At 50.2% G+C, this 18,755-nt stretch overlaps 1 protein-coding gene across 1 annotated transcript; it reads left to right on the forward strand.

The window, feature by feature from the left end:
* Window positions 1–3,308: 3,308 nt before the first annotated feature.
* Window positions 3,309–16,779, forward strand: LOC144151420 (uncharacterized). Its single transcript, XM_077682463.1, has 2 exons — window positions 3,309–3,767; window positions 16,168–16,779. The coding sequence occupies exons 1-2, from the start codon at window positions 3,698–3,700 to the stop codon at window positions 16,713–16,715; spliced, it is 618 nt and encodes a 205-aa protein (XP_077538589.1). The 5' UTR covers window positions 3,309–3,697; the 3' UTR covers window positions 16,716–16,779.
* Window positions 16,780–18,755: the final 1,976 nt, after the last annotated feature.

Genomic DNA, 18,755 nt, shown 5'->3' on the forward strand with positions numbered 1-18,755 from the left:
TTAACAAAGCCTAACAAACAAATTAACAATTAACAAATTAATAAACAAATCTTTTAAATTAACAAACAAGTCTTTTAAATTAACAAACGAAAAAATGATAAAATCAAAAAGCCCAGAAAAGTGCCGCGGAAGCAGAAATAAAAAATCGCAAAAACACCCTTTGAAACACCCTTCAAAAATACACTTTGAAAGAAATCGTATTTGGCGGACTAACACATTTAATCGTTATAATAGAGCAAGTGTACATCAATGACGAAAAGAAAGAGAAGAAAACTATAAAAGATAAAAAGACGTATAAAAATAAAGTAACCCTAAGTATCTGGATACATACATCTGGCTATAAAAAATCGCAGTCATGAGAAGCGGCGAAAATTATAAACTTAGCTTTGCGTTTTATTTAAACTTAACTTAAACTTAAAATTGTCGCGGGAATACTACCTCCAAGGGCCTTTCAGACGTTCAGCAAGAAGACATCATAGTAAGACTATTAGGCAGCCAATCAGCTGAGTTACTATTCCAAAGTTCTCTTTGTTTCCTCGTGCAATTTCTTACTGGAATAAGTTAACTGAACAAACAGTGAACTCGGTATCGTTAGAAGAATTTTCCCCACGTATTGTAAATATGTGTTCTGGTTGAATCGTCGTATTTTAAAATTGGAATACATTACGAATGAATATCCTTGCTCGGATCCCTTTGCGTCTATTACATAGTTATGTCTTTTGCTTATTTCTGTGGGGCGTTTTTAAACTACGCCAACCAATACTGATGTGCTTTTATGTTCACTTCTGCATGAGCCCGACCAGGCCGTAAAGTATCAATAAATAAATAAAAATACCTGCCCATTACTCACTTAGGAAAGGCATTTGTAGCCAATTCTCAGATTTCTGCACATGTTTTTGCCTTTTTTAAAGTATCTCCTACGGACATCTTTCATCTATAGATCTCACGAACCCGAAGACAAAGCTACGCTCCAAACAATAAGCATAAGAGCGGCTGATAAATACATTTCAGCCGCACGTACGAACACCAACTGCAGAAAAATCCAATGCGTGCATTCCTCAAGATATTGGATATCCTTATAGTACATTTTCGCCGCTACAAGTTTTGTGTCAAGATGGCAGGACCGGCCTAAGGCATTCGGAAACTTTTATCGGCTGGAAATATCGGTCGATTCCGGAAAATTTGGTGCATACAAGTTTTTAGTGCGTGACCCGTTGCTTGTAAGCACATTTTGGGGAACAGTTTCGAAGACGGTAACGCATATTTTCAGAAATTCAAATGGGTTGGAACGATGCGGGTTCAAATGAGAAGGGCGCTTTGGGAGCGGGTTGTAACGGGAAGGGCGTTTTGGGAGCGGGCTGAAACAGGAAGCGCCCAAACGAGAAGGTCGTTTCGGGAACGGGCGCACACGGGACGGGTCAAGCGGGAAGGGCGTTTCGGGAATGGGTTCTAACGGGAAGGGATCAAACGGGAATGGGTTCTTTCGGGCTACACCCGCGAACACAGCTGGCGTCTTTCAGAAACACGCCTTTCAAGTACTCTTTTGTCATCAAGTCGTCTCACTGGGTCTAGGCCCACTCGTCACAAGTCCACTCGTCATAGGCCAACTCGTCACAGGTAAACTGGTCAGGAATGCCAACTCGTCACAGGGCATTTCGTACGAGGAATTCTCGTATCACCGGAATATTCGTCACACGGAAAACTCGCATTACCAGCTTGTTTTCTAAAGCGATGTTTCCGCCTGCTATATATACGTCGCCCATTTCAAAATGATGTGTATGCGAGCGAGTGTTCTTTCAAAGTTTTTGACGTAGGAAGTTAGGTGATTATGCCGTCATACCGAGTTAATTGTATTAAATTGATAATTGCATGCAAATCTGTATTAAATGGCACGCAGAAAAAGTAAACAAATTGTTATAAACGACGCAGTGAACAGGTTGTGCATGAAATAAAAAAATGTTTATTGCACTCGCTTTGTACTGCTGTACTATTTGTATTATTGCACTGCTGCCTCGCTGTCTCGTTGTGTAGGCGTCTTCAACGCTGGGTTTCGACGTTGTTCACTGCATCAGTTCAGAAGCGGATGTTGCGGGCAATATTCCGAAGCGTGTTCACTGGGACTCCGCAGTCGTGATCAGCCAGGATTCTTGCGATGCGATCGTTGACATCTTGGTATTTGCGTGCGAGCCGTAGGGGAGGGGTGCTGTCCGACGATGACTACTACTACCACCGTGAAAATCGACAACGGAACATGTTAACAAACAATTACCCGCCGTGATGGGGCAGTGGATATGACGTTATGCTTTTGAGCCCCAAAGCGGGTTCGATTCCCGGCCGCGGCTGCTTTATTTTCTGATGGAGGCGAAAAGCGCAAACGGTCGTGTGTTCGAGATTTCGGCGCACGCACAATAAAGATCCCCAGGTGGTCAAAATGAATTCGGAGCCACCCACTACGAAGCGCCTCATCACCTCTTCAGCGTCGGCGCGTTAACCCCCCCCCCCCCCCCCCAATCAATCAAATCAGCAAATAAACAATTTGAAACCTAATGCAATGCCTGATGGGGTATCTCTCAGTGTTTACATAAAAAGAAATCTTCCAGCTTAGCCATCATTCAAGCCTTGCGCGAGTTAGTGCAAGCGTCGCCAATTTTTCTTTTTTTTTTTATTCGCACACTGAAAGTGGGGTTGCGGGTTGTATGCAAGGGCAGGGTGTACGTGCGAAAATACGGGCGTACACCACCTCAACTCCCCTGACGATCAGCACTTCAAGAAGTGCAGGTTGGCTTGATCTCTCTGCCTCCCCCCCCCCCCCCTTCCCCCCAAAGAAAAAAAAAACAGCTATTTATGCACACCTGCTGGTCACACAAACCTCAACACGCCCTCCTAAACAGCCGTAACGAATTTACCATTGTAGAAACCAGCCTCAGACTGGCTTTCAACGCCGATTTCCGGTCAGGACTTCTAGGCTTTTGTTCACCCGGCCGCGGTGTAACGAAATCCATGCGACGAAAAGGCGCCTTGCACGAGAATGGCACTGTACCAAAAGGCCGGTGTGACGAGTTGGCCTATGACGAGTTTTCCGGTGACGAGTGGGCTTGTTCCCGTCTCACTTTACCGGAAGGGCGAGGGGGAAAAGGGGGGAGCGTGGTCGCTCAAGGTACGGAACGAAAAGAAAACGTCCTTCAACTTCAGCAAAGTAGGCCTTGGAATGCCTGATGACGCACCCTTGACACCAGAAGAAGGAAATACATTGCTTCTCGAACCTGGCGACACGCTACGTTTAAAAATGGAAGCCCCCCAACCAGGAAGGGGAAAAGCGGGAGGCCCGACTCCTTTGTTCACCACGCACACTCCACCGGCGTTCGACAAACTGCCGAGAGCGTTTGGTTGATATAAGGCCGTGCCAAGCTCCCCCTTCCCCCGCTCCCTTATCTCCACTTTGAAATCCGGTTGACCGCCGGAAACCTCCCGGTTTCGCCGTCCAGTGCCTTTCTCAGATTCCCGGAACGCCAGCCCAAACACACCGGCCACCCCCTCGGCAAAAGTGCTGTCGCCTTGTTGGCCTCAGTAACGCAAAGTCATCGTCGACCACACACGCACCTCAACAGCGGCTACGACGAAGCGCAGCCGGGATATACGACTTCGGGACTGCCGCGCGTGTTTTGACAGCTCGCTTGTGCGCGGTTCGTTTTGCGACATGAACTGCCACCGAGTCCTAGTGGTTTGCGCCATCGTACTCCTGGTGCTTCTGGACGCCGCTTTTGCAAGTAAGTACGAAGCTTCGGTGCATGCTCTGCTGCGCATGCGCTACTTGAGCCGCGGTCTCGTGTTTGCGTGCGCGCGCCGAAGTAAAAGCGTATACCTGTGGGGAAGGGGTTAACGCTGTGTGTTTCGCTTGCTGGCCGTATTTGTTCGGGTCGAGACACCCGAGTCTGGCGAGACCCGATATGTACACCAGTTTTTCGTTGCTCGCGGGGTCAAAAATAGTGTAAACACGGGGTTGGTATTATCACAGAAAGAAACCCAGCTCTTCACAATGCAGCATTCCATTTTTATGTGAGGTAAAAAAGAATTCAAGGCTACGCGTCCTTGCTGACGGGCACCTCGATGTTTTTACTGCAACCCTTAGCGGTGGGATGGCCAGCAGCGGCGTTTGTATTGTGCGCCCGGAGCGATTCAAAAGCGTTCACGTTGCGCATGCAGCCCCTACGAACAATGCAAATGTGTGCATACTGCGCCACGCTCGGAGCGCTTACTGACAGCGCGGTATCTGGACGCGGGAAAAAGCCGTGGCAAAGAGGCGACGCTGCTTGCACAAGCTCTTTTACGCCACGTTTCTTCGCAAACGTCAGTTGGCAAGACGCTGCATCCAGCCGCTGTGCGCGCTTTGATGGGTCGCTTTCAGTGCGTGGAGGTGTCTCATCGCTTCCTACTGCTGCCATTTTGTACGAACGAGACGCGCGAAGAGCCGGGTATCATCCATTCATTCGCGAATGTTTATTGCGTACTCTAAAAGGCCACCTTTGTGCACGCGTGCTACTCTGTCCGTACATGAAAGAGATGTACAGCCTGCGGAAACTCTTATATGTGGTAGGGGTGACCTGCGCATTTGATGTCTTATCAGACATGGAAGTGAACATCTGTTCAACATGTTCGCCCTAAAAAAATCCTACCTCACACATGCTTGGACATGACAGTAAAACAGTGAGGGGAGGAGAAAACCGACATCACTGATCATCTCATCGCAGAATGTTTGCAACGAAATCACTTTGAGCATGCAAATTAATGCGGCCAGGGGGAGGAGACTCATTACGATTATTTTTGCCGGCACAAAGCTTTGATGAGACATCGCCTGCGTGAGGCAATTCTAGTAAGAATACATTCCACTGTTGTGGGGTATATCATCAACTATTCGAACAAGGCTCTTTCGGATTTCGTACAATCAGGCTGCCGACTCCGAACACAGATTCCAATTTAAGCAAGAGAGACGTTGTAACCTGCCGTCTCAAGCGGGGGGTTCCCGACAACCTAAAACCGGAACCTCAAGTCGACGTCGAAAAGAAAGCTGACTGTCAAACAGCACTTTTGTGGCGTCTACTCGTGCAATTGCAACATTTTCTAACCTGTGAAAGGAACGAGTTTGCTCTTTATCTTACACCTGTGGCACGGTTAAATTTAGTAGCATTTTACACGAATAATTTCTAAGCTGCGAAGTAAACAAGGGTTCGCCGTATCGGTTTCTTGCTCACAACAATCAGTAAGACAAAACCGGTGATTAATTTATTATCTGCGCACAAGAACACTTTCTTAAAATTTTATGCATTGTTACATCATTAACAATACGCGAAAAAAGCAGAGGGTTTAAAATGGATGTATGTGTACACATTTCAATGCGCAAACTGTTTCTCATTGACACAACATTTACATAGCTCCGAACAAAAAGGCTGCAGCTCCATTTGCTCTCCTAAAGCGTTCTGCACCTCCGTTACACGTCTTCGATAAATCTCGATAAGCCCCGCAAATCGTGCCGCGACTACATACCACGAACGTCATGAGCAACCCAGGCAAGTGGAAACATTACTTTCAACCGGCCTCCTTGTGAAATTTAAAAATAGGCAAGTCATATGGACGGCGTGCGCTGTCGGCTGTCCCGAAAACCGCAAAGCAGAGGCGTTGGGCTGTGACGGCAATACAGAAAAGCATTTGACCTACTTCTGGATCATAACAACAGTTCCGCAAAGCGATTGGTCGAGCTATTGAATTTTCTGCAGCGCTTCCACAGCAAAAACATCAAATGGCTCATTTACAGAACAAATACGGTTGACAGCTGCGCTTATGGGCAAGAGAACGTGCAGCTGCGGGGCGTTGCTGAGTTGAGTGGGAATGCGACTGTTTCAGGGTTTCGAAGGCATATTCCTTGAGCGTAGTCCTTGAGCGTAGTGCTTGAGCCAGTGCTTTTCCATGAGGCGCCATCCTTCGTTTGGCAAACAAAGCTTGCTGCGGTGACCAAATCATTCAAGATTCGAAAAGTAATTTACACATTCGTGTAATTTGACGGTATTTACTACGCGTAATTTTTAATTAGGTCACATTTTACTTCGTTTAAATGCATAATCAAGGCTTAGAATTGGTTTTTGAAATCTCAGAGGGATTTTTTGACCACTGTTTGTAGTTTCGTGACGTCATGCGTCAGTTACCGGCACGGCTGTCGTGCACCGAAGGGGGTGAATGACCTTCACTGCACAGGCGCGTCGCTCGCTGAAATCACCCATCCTGTCTTCTTCGCGGTAGTATCATTGTACGCGAGCCTGCGGGCACGCACCCTCCTTGCAGCTGCGAGGGCCAAACACATGTGCGGGAGCAAGGCGTTTCCGCAAAAGTTTTCCCTTCCGGGAAACCATCCCGCGCTGTCATGAAGGTTCTGGGGAGCCAAAAAAACGCGTCGCTCTCCGTGCGCATGTCGGGCTCTCGCTTCAGGCCGCAGCGTCATCGTTTTTCATGTCGTTCGAGAACAGTCCTCCTAACGCGATGTGAAAAGAACGAAGCTGACTGTCTGCTTTTCTTATTTGTACCATTTGCTAATAGCAAGGTTGGTTCAGGATACCGTGTTTTTCCGCGTATAACCCACACCCTATGTAGAGCGCATAGGAGAAGGAGGAGAACTTTATCTAGGCGACTGTTATGTACTGATGGGGGGGGTTTCGTCTACACCGGGATCCCCTGGCCTGCGCTGGCTACCTGGGCCCTCTCCACCAATCTGCGCGGGGAGTGGGGGTCGGAGCTGGTCAGTTGTGCCGCCTTCTGCCATTTTATGTATGAACTTTCTAAAACGCAACTTCAGTGATGCTCCTCCAAAAGTTAAAGAACTTTTATATTTCACCAACGTAAGATCCATTGCGGAGTACGCCTGCGCCGTGTGGGACCCACAATTTGAAAATTTATGTGCACTACTAGAACGCGTCCAGAACCGCGCCGCCCGATTTGTAACTAAAAATTATAGTTTTCGCACTAGCATTACATCACTTAAAGCAGAGTTGGGCTGGGAAACATTAAGTAAACGTCGGTTGCATCACAAACTTGAACTACTATATCGTATTTGTTTCAATAAGACTGGTATTGATCCTAAAATTTTCTTACTACCCCCGCACTTTGTATCTAAGCGACGCTACCATGAGTGGAAAATTCGTGAAATTGATTGCCGTACTGATGTGTACAAGGGTTCTTTCTTTTCCCATTCCATTGGGGAATGGAATAAACTACCAAGTAATATTGTTAATTCTACATCTGATGCTCTGTTCCACACGTTTTTGTCGCACATGTAAATTTTTCATTGTGACACTGCTTGTACATTTGACGCGCTATTGTGCAGATTTCTACCACTTATTCTCATGTCAGTTTTCTTTTTTTTTCTTTTTCTTTTTTCCCCATGTGATGAATCGTATTCATGTGTTTGCATATACCCACCTGCTGTAATGCCTTATTGGCGCTGCAGGTAATATGAATAAATAAATAAAAAGATTGAAGACCAATGCAGGGCTTCCATCCATGCGCCAGTTTGCGCCAAGGCAAATTCTCTGCTCCAAACTGATATAAACACAAAATATTGCGCCAGTGTGCTCCGAAATGACTGCCTGCATTTTTTTGTCAGTTGTTACCGCCCCCTGGCGGGTGTACCAAAACAGCCCGAGAATGGCGGGCCTTGTATGCTTGTAGGCGTTGCTTTTCGGCGCCATTTGTCGCATTTGTCACAGGTACCACTCCGTACACGTGCGGCTGAGTATCGCATTAGGCCGGGTTCAGACTCTTTAAATAATGACGTCATTTCACGTCTCAGCCAACTGAACTGCATGAAACGCCGTTATTTTACGTCCATAGCGCACGATATGGCGCGTTGGCGGAACGGCTGTCCTGGGCGTTCTCTGTGACTCGCAGCAACTCAGTTCACGGGCAAATGTCTAATTAGTGTCGCATTACGGCGGCGATGGGAGCAGTCATAGTTGTTTTTACCCAACCCGCCAAACCACTACCGCTCACTGACTAGCCAGAGTCACTGTAATTATTAATAATGACTCCGGCTAGTCAGTGAGTGGAAGCGGTTTGTCCGGTCGGGCAAAATCAAGACAGACTGATCCGTTTGCAGCTGCGAAGCGACACCAGCGAGGATTGCCGTATTGGATGGGAGCAGTCTGTCTTGATTTTTACCCAACCGGCAAAACCGCTTCCGCTCACTGACTTGCCAGAGTCATTAATAATAATTACAGTGACTCTGGCTAGTCAGTGAGCGGAAGCGGTTCGGCCGGTTGGGTAAAATCAACTATGACTGCTCCCATCGCCGCCATTATGCGACACTAATTAGACCATTGCCCAGTTCACGTGCGGTTGACGTGTATTGTTGGAGGAACTGTTTGTGTAGCATAATTGCGGCCTCCTTACCTTGCGGTTGGACCCGGACAGCGGTCTGTGTGCACAGATGCAGTGAAGAAAGTAAGCCTTTGTGAATGATATGTTCGCAACCTTAGTGAGAAAGCTTATACCGCTGTAAAGCGCGAAGTCATTCCGAGTGCACCTGTCACAATTAAGGCACGTGCGAATGACACTCACCAAAAACGCGCACTCATATGTATAACGACTTCGTGCGCATTTCGTGTAGTCCCGCCCGTCGAGTAGCCTAGTCAATGACTGTAGCCTAGTCAAGTCTGGTGTGACTAGGAGGAACATGGATGATGTTGAATGTGGCCAGGTGCTACTTTCTGAGGCTGATTCTAGCCTTGCCGAGAACATGGCCAAGCTGGCAGCTGTCAATGAAGAATTGCAGAAGCTCTAGAATGCAGTGCAGTGGGGTCATCAGTTTCATTTCAAATAAACAAGTTGTCATCATCTTGTGACTGTGTTCAGTGTCCTAATTTTAGACATTTACTAGTTTTTCTTTGGCAGCATTTCATTCTCTATGCAACGCATTTTGACTTGCGATTTCCCTCCCAAAAAACCCTCCTATATGTCTCTATACAATTCATAATTTATTGCTCCAAAGTGCTCCAAAACTTGTATTTGGCTGCTCCAAAAGTGATCCAAAACCTAAATATTCGTGCTCCAAAAATTGCTCCAAATTGCAATTAGTCAGTAGCACCCGTGCCAATGCCGTGTTTTCCTGCACCTCCGGTGCAGATAGCTGGCAAGTTGCAGAATAGCTCGCCTTTAGCTTCTGAGGGGTCCGGTGCCGCTTATCTAATCTCTGTTCAGGCGGGACCGGCTGCTATTATCTTCGACACTCTCACTTCCCACAGTGGGCCCCTAGCGGCGCCAACGAGAAACTGAATAGAGGGGAAACAAAGCAGACGACACAGGCTTTTTCACATGGCCGAAGTCGTACTATATATTTCAGGAGAACGACATTTAGCCATTTACCCAATTCTAGGGAGCACTTTTGAGTGTATGTTCATCTGAAAGAATTACTCCAACTGTACACATTTCCCGAGATCATTTTGCTCGCTGTTTTGCAGCGTTTTGTCCGAACTAAAACCCCGCTTACCTGGCATTCAGCCGCCCCTCTAGGAGAGCAGCCGCACTCGGTCATTCTTACCATGGCTATGGGAATCCGTACAACTGCTGCACCAGAAAAGTAACTAAAAGAAGAAACAGAGGAGCGGAGTCTCCAACGTTGTTTAGTTCTCGGCGTTCGAATGAAATTCCAGTTTGGTAAGAAACTGCATTCGCGTCGGTGTACTGGTCCCCCGACAGGTGCAAAAATTTGTCTCCCTCACTGAACATAGTCCCACACAGTAGACGCTGAAGGCGGCAGAGTTATAATACCTTCACAGGCTTTCACACACTATACACGTGCAAATACGCGCGACACTGACCTGGTTATATTCGCATGAAAAGCTCCGCTGAGTTCGCTAATCGCGCGCGGATGTAAAGCGTGAACCGCATGGAGCGTTTTTTCACGCGATTTGCGCGCGTCGGCGTGGAGTGTGCGTTTTTTCGACGCCCGCGTCGACGATTCCCCGCCCGCGGCAGCATCTGCCTTGGCTAGATTTTGACGCGCGTCGCGCGCAGCAGTGGGAGGAGCCTGGCGACTTGCGCCAATAGGGAGGCGCGCGCCTCATGGCGGTAGTTTCAAAACACTCGAGACAGCCGTCTGGCTCCGCCGGGGATCTTTAGGCTTACCACCCCGGCAGATATTGCTTGGGCGCATTCAGTAGCGGCGCGGATGATGTTTTATAGTACCGTTTTCACCCACATTATACGCTCATTTACCGCTCAAGCAACTTCGTACGTGTCTTGAGCGGCATTTTAAAGAGCGCTCAGAAGTGGTCGCTGGAGCTCCCGACGCCACTTCGTGGCGGAAGCCGCCGCCATGTTTCCGCCGCCTGCCGCGCCGCGCGCAGCGTGCGGGTGGCTCCGCGGCAGCGGCAGCGCGCCTGTGGCGTGCGCGGCGCGTTTTCGCGAGCAGAAAACGCTCCATGCGGTTCACGCTTTATAAGAGCCACCGAACGACCGAACTGGCCTAAAGCGTGAACCGCATGGAGCGTTTTCTGCTCGCGAAAACGCGCCGCGCACGCCACAGGCGCGCTGCCGCTGCCGCCCGCGGAGCCACCCGCACAATACGCGCGGCGCGGCAGGCGGCGGAAACATGGCGGCGGCTTCGGCCGCGAAGTGGCGTCGGGAGCTCGAGCGACCGCTTCTGAGCGCTCTCTGAAATGCTGCTCAAGACACGCACGAAGTTGCTTGAGCGGTAAAGGAGCTTATAATGTGGGTGAAAACGGTACTATAAAACATCATCCGCGTCGCTACTGAATGCGCCCAAGCAATATCTGCCAGGGTGGTAAGCCTAAAGATCCCCGGCGGAGCCAACCGGCTGTCTCGAGTGCTTTGAAACCGCCGCCATGAAGCGCGCGCCTCCCCATTGGCGCAAGTCGCCAGGCTCCTCCCACTGCTGCGAGCGACGCGCGTCAAAATCTAGCCAAGGCAGATTGCTGCCGCGGGCGCGGAATCGTCGACGCGGGCGTCGAAAAAACGCACGCGCAACGCCGACGCGCGCAATTCGCGTAAAAAAACGGCTGCCCGCGCTTTCTTCGCATGCTGTCGTTCAGGAGAGGGGAACAAAAAGAGCAGTCACCTCCCGAATTTTTGTCTGTTTGTATTGATTCCGACCACCCAATAAGCGCAGAGTGCGGGGAAAGAATAGAGGGGGGTGGTGGAGGCGGCGGCCAGATTCCCCCTCCGTATTAATCTTCTAGTTCACTCTATCCGTATCGTCTGCCTCAACGTCAACTTGTCTTTCTTTGTAGGCATTTATTTGCAGACAGCCACGGGTCGCGTGATTGTTTAGACCAATGAGTGTTCGTGTCGCGGCGACAGCTTCTGTTTCAAACGTACTGGTTTTCTCGACGTGCTAAGGCTGGGTGGGAAATGGGCGCTTATCGCTCGTTGAGTTAGCTCGTCTGTGTCGGTGTGCAGTGTGTCCCATGGAGTTGTGAAACTGTACATCTCGTGGTTTGCCTTCAATTACCTGTGCTTGTTCCATCACTGCCTGCGTGTCAGCTCGCCCGTCTTATATGCGCTGCCGGCTCTCCGTGCGACGTCTAATGACTATTGAATATGGACTCACACAACACTGTGTGGTACGTGTAGCGCTGCCTATTTTGTGCGGATTACGGGTCGTCCGCGCAAAGAGCCCGTTTTGCGTTGCTACCTGTAAGTACCGCGGTCCTGACTGCTGCGCAACAGGTGCAAAATTGAAAAGAAATCGTTCTGTGTTATTGTGCTGTGCTCTTCTTTTTTTGAGCCGTATCCTGGCATTTCTTCATCAGCGCTTTCATCTTGGAAACATCAGCTTGTTTTAACGGTGGCCTGCGGCGTGAGCGTTGCAGGTGTTCGGCGCTGATGTTACTTGTACGCGTGTTCAATAAAATGAACGCGTTTTTAGACCACTCTCGCGGGCCTTGTTTTGAAGTGAAGGTTGCTAGCAAAAAAAAATATTATTAGAGCCAGTTTTGGCGAGTTCAAGTTTCATTTCGGCGTAGCGTGGAGTGTGGGGTATCAATCGTCTTCGCAAGCGGGGCCTTATAAATTGCCGCACTGACTCGCGACTCAATTCATAGGTATGGAACTTACTACGCACACACAGGGTTCATCAAAAGTAACCTAGAGCCAAACTTCTTTTGTGCCCGGTAAGGCGGAACGTTCAATGGGAATTATCGAAAAACTTGTAACTTTCGGTGGCTTGTCGTGTTCACCACGGATGCTGTCCAACGGAACAGCTATTCTTTAAAAAAAAAAGCCACTGTCTTCTCACGGCCGTTAATGATTGCAAAGCCTTTTGGGTCGGCTTTTCGTGTCTGCGGTGATTTCTGCGCTGTTATTTTCATTTCAGTCTGAGATGTTCCTGAAACACTCTGCGCTGAAGTGTACTACAGACAGAGTCCAACGTTCCTTCAAAATTTCAGCTTTGATATCGAGAGCTTGCGTTGGGTTTCCGCCTGCGGGAAGCATTGCAGGCTAATGCCTGATGTGTATTTCGTAGATTTCCGCTGCCCCACTGCGCATAATTTCCCCGTACATTAAATGAATCTTGTTTGACCGACCAGTGCCTTATAGAAATCCCTGTATTTTTATCGTTTGTTTCCCCTCTATAGAAATTTGACCGTGGCGCCCCCTAACTTAAGCGGCGCCACCTATAGGACAATCTCCTGGCTGGCACCGGACACTGAAGTTAGCGCGCGACTGCTGCGCCATCTCTCGCCGCCGCTTAGCAACTCTGGGTCGGTGGATGTCGCGACCGGCCGTTCAGCGCACGTCATGCAAAACCAAAACGTTTGCTCTCAGTGTTCCGTACACATCGCGCGCTGCGATGAATCGCATGCCGTTGTAGTGTGTGCGTAACAGAAGGTATTACGGCTTCCGCCACTATTGTTTTATCAACAGCAACCTTTTTTTAGCGACATTCACGGCACCGAATGGATGCCAAAAGGCGCCACAAGAATATGTTCACAGCACTTCGCGGGTGATGCCTCAAGCAAAAGACGGTCAATACGCATCCCGCTCACTGCCCTACTTTGTTCCCCGAAGTGTAGAGTTCGGCCACGCATTCCATGCGAGAGCGTGGCAAGCTATCGAAGGCAAGGTTGCTTTCACTCGCGCTGACTTCTTTAATGCGTTTTGCGTACTCTGAAAGTTTAGGTTATTATTGTTTAAGCAGAGGATGGGGGGGAGGAGGAGGAAGTACGTTTTTGGAGTATTCTGAATGGCCTGAATAAACTGTATCACAATTAGCCGCTGAGACGACTCACAAGATAGCAGCCGAAACTAAACGGAATCTTCGTAAAGACAACCGCAGGTCCGCAGCAGATTTCCAACTGTGTGAACTCCGTTTACTTTGTTATCAGCTAATAACATTTGGAATCCGTTGTTAATTAGTGACAACACCAATCGAGCTGAAGAAGGGCAACCAGAAAAGTAACTGCAGTGTGGTTGCGCGAACAGAGGAAACAACACAAACGCTTCTGTCGTGGAGTGCCGTTGTATACGCTGGGGTCCCTTTATTAGGCTGTAAAACAAGAAAAATATTAATACTGACCTGAATTGGCGATGTAAAGGCTTCTCTTGCTGAGAATAGGACTTCGCAACGATGTGTGTCCCACCAATTTCTTTCATGGCGCACACGCGCGCGGGAACGTACAATCTAACTTCTCGCGCACGCGAAGACGGTAGTAGTTCAGTCCCAAAATTGTCCGGAAATCGCACACATGGGGAAAATATTTGCCAGAACTGTCTTCAAGTACGAGACACCTTTCAAAAAAAAAATTACGCCACCTCCCCTCGCGGGAACCCTGGTGCGATGCGACGCTGAAGGGGGTTCCATTGTGCGTTTCCGTTGGGTCGATTACTCGAATTGCGTGAGCAATCGTCGGGTAATGCGAGAGAGAGAGAGAGAGAGCAAGCGTAGCGCGGACGACCGTCGACTGAGAGACCGGCCGGGGCGCGGCACTCAGCTACCTAACTCCGCTTAATGCGCAGCGCGCCCGAAGGAGAGGAGCGAGAGAGAGAGAGAGAGCAAGCGTAGCGCGGACGACCGTCGACTGAGAGACCGGCCGGAGCGCGGCACTCAGCTACTTAACTCCGCTTAATGCGCAGCGCGCCCGAAGGAGAGGAGACCGCGGAGGGAGAGGGCGCTGCATATGCGCACAGCGTAAGGACCTTAGCACAGCGCGCTTGCGCCGCGCGCAGCGCCGCCCACCGGCGGAGTGAGAGAGCGCGCCTCACTGCGCGCGCCACAGATGTTGGGGGAGAGGGCGCGCAATCACGGCGAGAGGAGAGGGGGTGAGCGGAGGAGAGACGCAGCTGTGCGGACGACGACGACGAGGGACGCAGGACAGGGCCGCCGGCAAGAGATGCTCCTCTCAGCGTCGCATCTAAAACAATCGCAGAATCGCAAAAACAAACAACCGAGAGGTGCCGAATATATGAACGCGCGCCCGCCGTCTGGCTCTCACCAACCCAAAGTTAGCTCAAGCTTCCGCGGGGCGGCGCTGGGTGTACTTTATTCATCGCGCCCTCTGAGCGGTGACCGGTCCCTATAAGAGCGCGCTTCCGATTGTTCCGATGGCGATAGTGCAATAACCAACAAGAGAGGAGGATAAATTAATAAATTTTGCGAGAATGCGGACGCCACTGGCGGGCATGCGTTGTGGTGAAGCTACACGTCGGAGGAAAATTTCCATATTTTCTTCACTACGTGAATTTCGGACATGCCATAACAGATTGTAATAAGAAATATTCCACTGGCATGAGTATCATTTTGGTCCGTTAAGAGTTTTGGAAAACACCCCAAAGACGAGTATTTCCATCTTCCAGTAAACGCGGTGTTTTGCAAGCCAACATTGACAATGCGTTGTGGAGCATGAGCCCTTTCATTCATCTTAAAAATCTTTACCGACATTACTTAAGTTGAAAAACAGAAACTTTGCGCGTTCCCGTGAAAAAAAAAACGGGCCATGAACCCGGTTTCAGGTTGAAACCCACCACAGCGGCTGAGGCGCTGTGCTTAAGCAGCTGAAGGACGCTGGTTCGATCGCGGCGCAGTGGCCGCTTGTGACATGGGGGCAAAAACCGAAAATGCCGTGTGTAGAGATTTCGGCTCATGTTAAAGATGAACAGGTAATAAGAATTAATCAGTTTCGGAGCCCTTCACTACAGCACACCTCATAGCGCTGGTTAGGTAAACTAGACTTCTAGTTCACTCTACGCTGGTGTTGCTTCGGCGCGTTAAACCCTCACCAATTTAAAACGAAGCTTTAGTGTCCTCACTGATTCAGTTGTACGCCGATACGCCCTGCAGGAAAGCCAACTTTCTCTGATGATGATGATGAATGGCCGTGGGTGGAATCGAACTTGGGTCCCTCGCGTTATAGAGCCAGCGTCTGTCCGACTGATCCATTTCGACGGGGTCGAAGCGAACGCCAAGCAGCAGGTACCGATTCGCGCTGTACACCCCGAATCGATACGTTAGGCCTACGGAGTGCACACCCGAGAGTCGCTGTGGGTAGTCTAGAAAAGTGGTGCGTACGCGCACCGTGGTATTGGCATCCATTACGAGAAAGCTTCGCTTTCAACCATCGTCGTCGTTAGACGGAGCGGTGCATGGTTATTTTGTAGCGTAAGCTACACTGGCCGAGGTTGAGCAGTTTCGCGTGGACCTTGAAGGGCCGTGCTGCGCAAGCGCGAGGAGCATTGGATTGGATTGGATTGGAAATTCAATCTAATTGGAGTACGGGTGTGTAGAGAATTGTGTCTGCACATTCGCCGGCCTGCGCATTCCAGAGGAGTGACGTCATAGCCGCGGCAGACGCGCCGGCGCGTGCCCAGCTGTGCGCCTCCGTTGCGCAGTAGCCAAGTCTGACGGTGCACCGGAGCCGCTTGATAGCCGTTTCGCGTGGCTCCTGGAAAACCGTGCTGCGCACGCGCGAGGAGCAGTGACTGGACTGGATTACATTGGATTGAATTCGAAATCGTTTTAGCAGCAGTAAACATTATAATCAGCTAATCCTAGACAACCATGAAACCTATGAACAGTATATCCTGGCATAGCCGAGCTCTAAGCCACTGCTAATTTTTTGTGGTTGTTGTTGTTTCGGGTTAATGAAATGTCGCCTTTCGCTTTTACAGTGGATGAACTCCTGGCCCTGGTGAACGACAAAGTGGAGTCCATGGCCAACATGGTGCGGGCCTTCGTGGTGATCTTCGTGGGGGCCTTCACCATCAACGTGTGTGCCGTGGTGTTCATCGTGTTCGGCGACGGCCGCACCCGGCGCTTCCTCTTCCCCCTGGTGCTGGTGTACGCGGCGCTGTACCTGGTCTTCGGCGGCCTGGCCTACCTGTTCCTCGGCCTCAGCGGCACGGTGGCCGGCCGGGTGCGCTCGCTGGGATCGCTCGTGGAGAGCGTGTCCGCGGCCGACGTCTCGGACTCGGCGTTCGCCTACATCAAGGTGCACGAGCCCGAGTGCAAGCTGCGCTTCATCTGCGAGGTCTCCGAGAAGGCCGTCGAGCGAGACCACGTGTTCGCCCTAGTGCTGCGCGTCTTCAGCGCCCTGGGCGCCGCTGGGGGACCCTACGTCGAGGCGGTCTTGGGAGGACTCAGCGGGCAGGGTTGCCACTTTCTCTTCTCCGAGTGCGAGTACTCGCCGCTGCGGCAGTCCCTGCCCTTTGTGGACTGAAAATAACCGGCGACTTTAGCGTCGCCGCCCTATTTATTGTAATAAAACGACTCTGTTCTTTTAATTCTTTTCCGTATCTTCTACTTTGAACGGGATGGCACTTCAGTGCACAGTGAGGAAGTCCGCCTGTAGGGGCCTTGAATTAGCCCTGTTAACATTGCATTGCCTGCCAACTTCATGATCGCGTCTTGCTTCTTCCTGGGACAGCCCACTGATAGTCGAATACTCGTAGCTCTTTGAAACGAGGCCACCAAATGCACATCGTAGCGTGCGCCTGGCCGTTTCCACGGCATTTACGCAAAAGATTATGAACCGCGATGTCAACTTCGTTAATCTCATTGCGGGTTCACAAGAGTGTCACGCCGCGGCAATGAACTGCGCCTCCAGAAAATATCGGGCCCTCGCGCTGCGAGCCCTGGGGCCGAATTTTCCAAAAAGGGGCGTCGTTTTGAAGCGACGCTCTGGTGTGCATGCCATTTGGGGTTTGAATCGTCGCCCTGTGGGGCAGAGGGAGGAGCAAATCGCCTTCTGCCCCACAAAGCGACGCCCCAACCCCAGAACACATGCATTGGCATACCCACACTAGAGCGTCACTTCAAAACGACGCCCCCTTTTTGGAGAATCCGTCCCCCGGCTGTTAACTCCCCCACGCAGCCTTCCAATTCTGAATGTGCGTGCGTCTCGCATCCAGCGTGCACGTTTTTCCCGTTCTGGGGAATGAGCAGTAGGGCGTAAACACTTAGTTCCCCGATAGCAGAAACTTCTCGCACTGTCCACGAGATTCCAGCACGTATTTTTTTTCCGGATACATTATCTTTTTAGCGCGTGCGCTAGTGTCGCTTCAGTAAGAAGGGACTACCAGCCTCTCTTCCTCCTTTTTTTTAACCATAGCTTCCGGAGACAGTGAAGCTGCACAACGCTGGCTAGGCCGCTAGACTTTGTCTCACGACCACATGTAAAACAAGATTGTTATAGGCAAACAAACCCCCAGTAAATTATTTATGAATTTACTTCATTCTTGAATGGGGCTCACCGCCTGTATGTAAAATCTAACCGAACCGGCCGTACTTTCTTGAAGGAAGCTCCTACTGCTCACGAGGCTGTTTAACTTGGGAATGCGGGGGCAGGCGGACATTGCGGATGACGTGGGAGGTTGTCTGAAGCAGTGATTCTCAAATGGGGGTCTGTGGACACCAGGGGGTCCGCGAGAGCGTTTCAGGGCCCACGAAGTATCCCTCAAAGCTTTTCCCTGCTCCCTTCCACTCTTTTTTTCCTGCCGTCTCTTTCATCCCCTGCACACCCCTTCCACAGTGCGAGTAGCAATACGGGTTCTAAGTCTGGATAACCTCTCGGCCTTTCCGCTCGCTTTTCTCTCTCTCTTTCCCCCACCGTTTTTTTCTCAATTTTTTCGGCATTTTCTTGCATTGCCAAAAGGTGGCTTCGCCGCATTACATGTTCGTTTAGCTTCTCTGCGTAGCACATATTTTAACATCTGATTTTTGCACGACACACCAGCTATGAGAAGACACAAAAAAAAGGACAGACCCACAAAAGGCAGCATATAGGTGTTTAGAAGAAGATTCAAGTACAAATTGTTTGACGTTATGACACCGATCAACATACGCTCCATCGTAGAGTCCCCCATCACTTTCCCAGGCACGAAAGGGATCCCCGTGGAAGTCATGGCTGAGAACCACTGGTCTGAAGCATCGTTATTTAACAAAGTACAGCGGCCATATTGCGAGACTAGTACTCTGCCATCCATTCTCCAGCCAGAATCGGTTGACGCTAGCTTTCAGGGTACTGCCGACCGCGCTAAAAAGTCCTCTCCACGGTCGCATGTTCTGTCCGGCCAGCTTACAACGGCGCAGGTGCTCCCCTGCCCGCTGACCCCGGGTCGGGTCTTTATGGGATGCACTCATCCGGCTAGTGGCAGTGCGAGCAGAGACGATTAAGACCCGCAAACGGGGTCGCGTGTAAGGGGGGACGGACGCCGCATAAATGAGACAAGCCGGGCCAAATTGTCTCCGGCCGGGGACA

The sequence above is a fragment of the Haemaphysalis longicornis genome, unplaced genomic scaffold (assembly GCF_048455015.1).
Source record: "Haemaphysalis longicornis isolate Haplotype H1 unplaced genomic scaffold, Haemaphysalis longicornis Haplotype H1 scaffold_9, whole genome shotgun sequence".
Lineage (NCBI taxonomy): Eukaryota > Metazoa > Arthropoda > Arachnida > Ixodida > Ixodidae > Haemaphysalis > Haemaphysalis longicornis.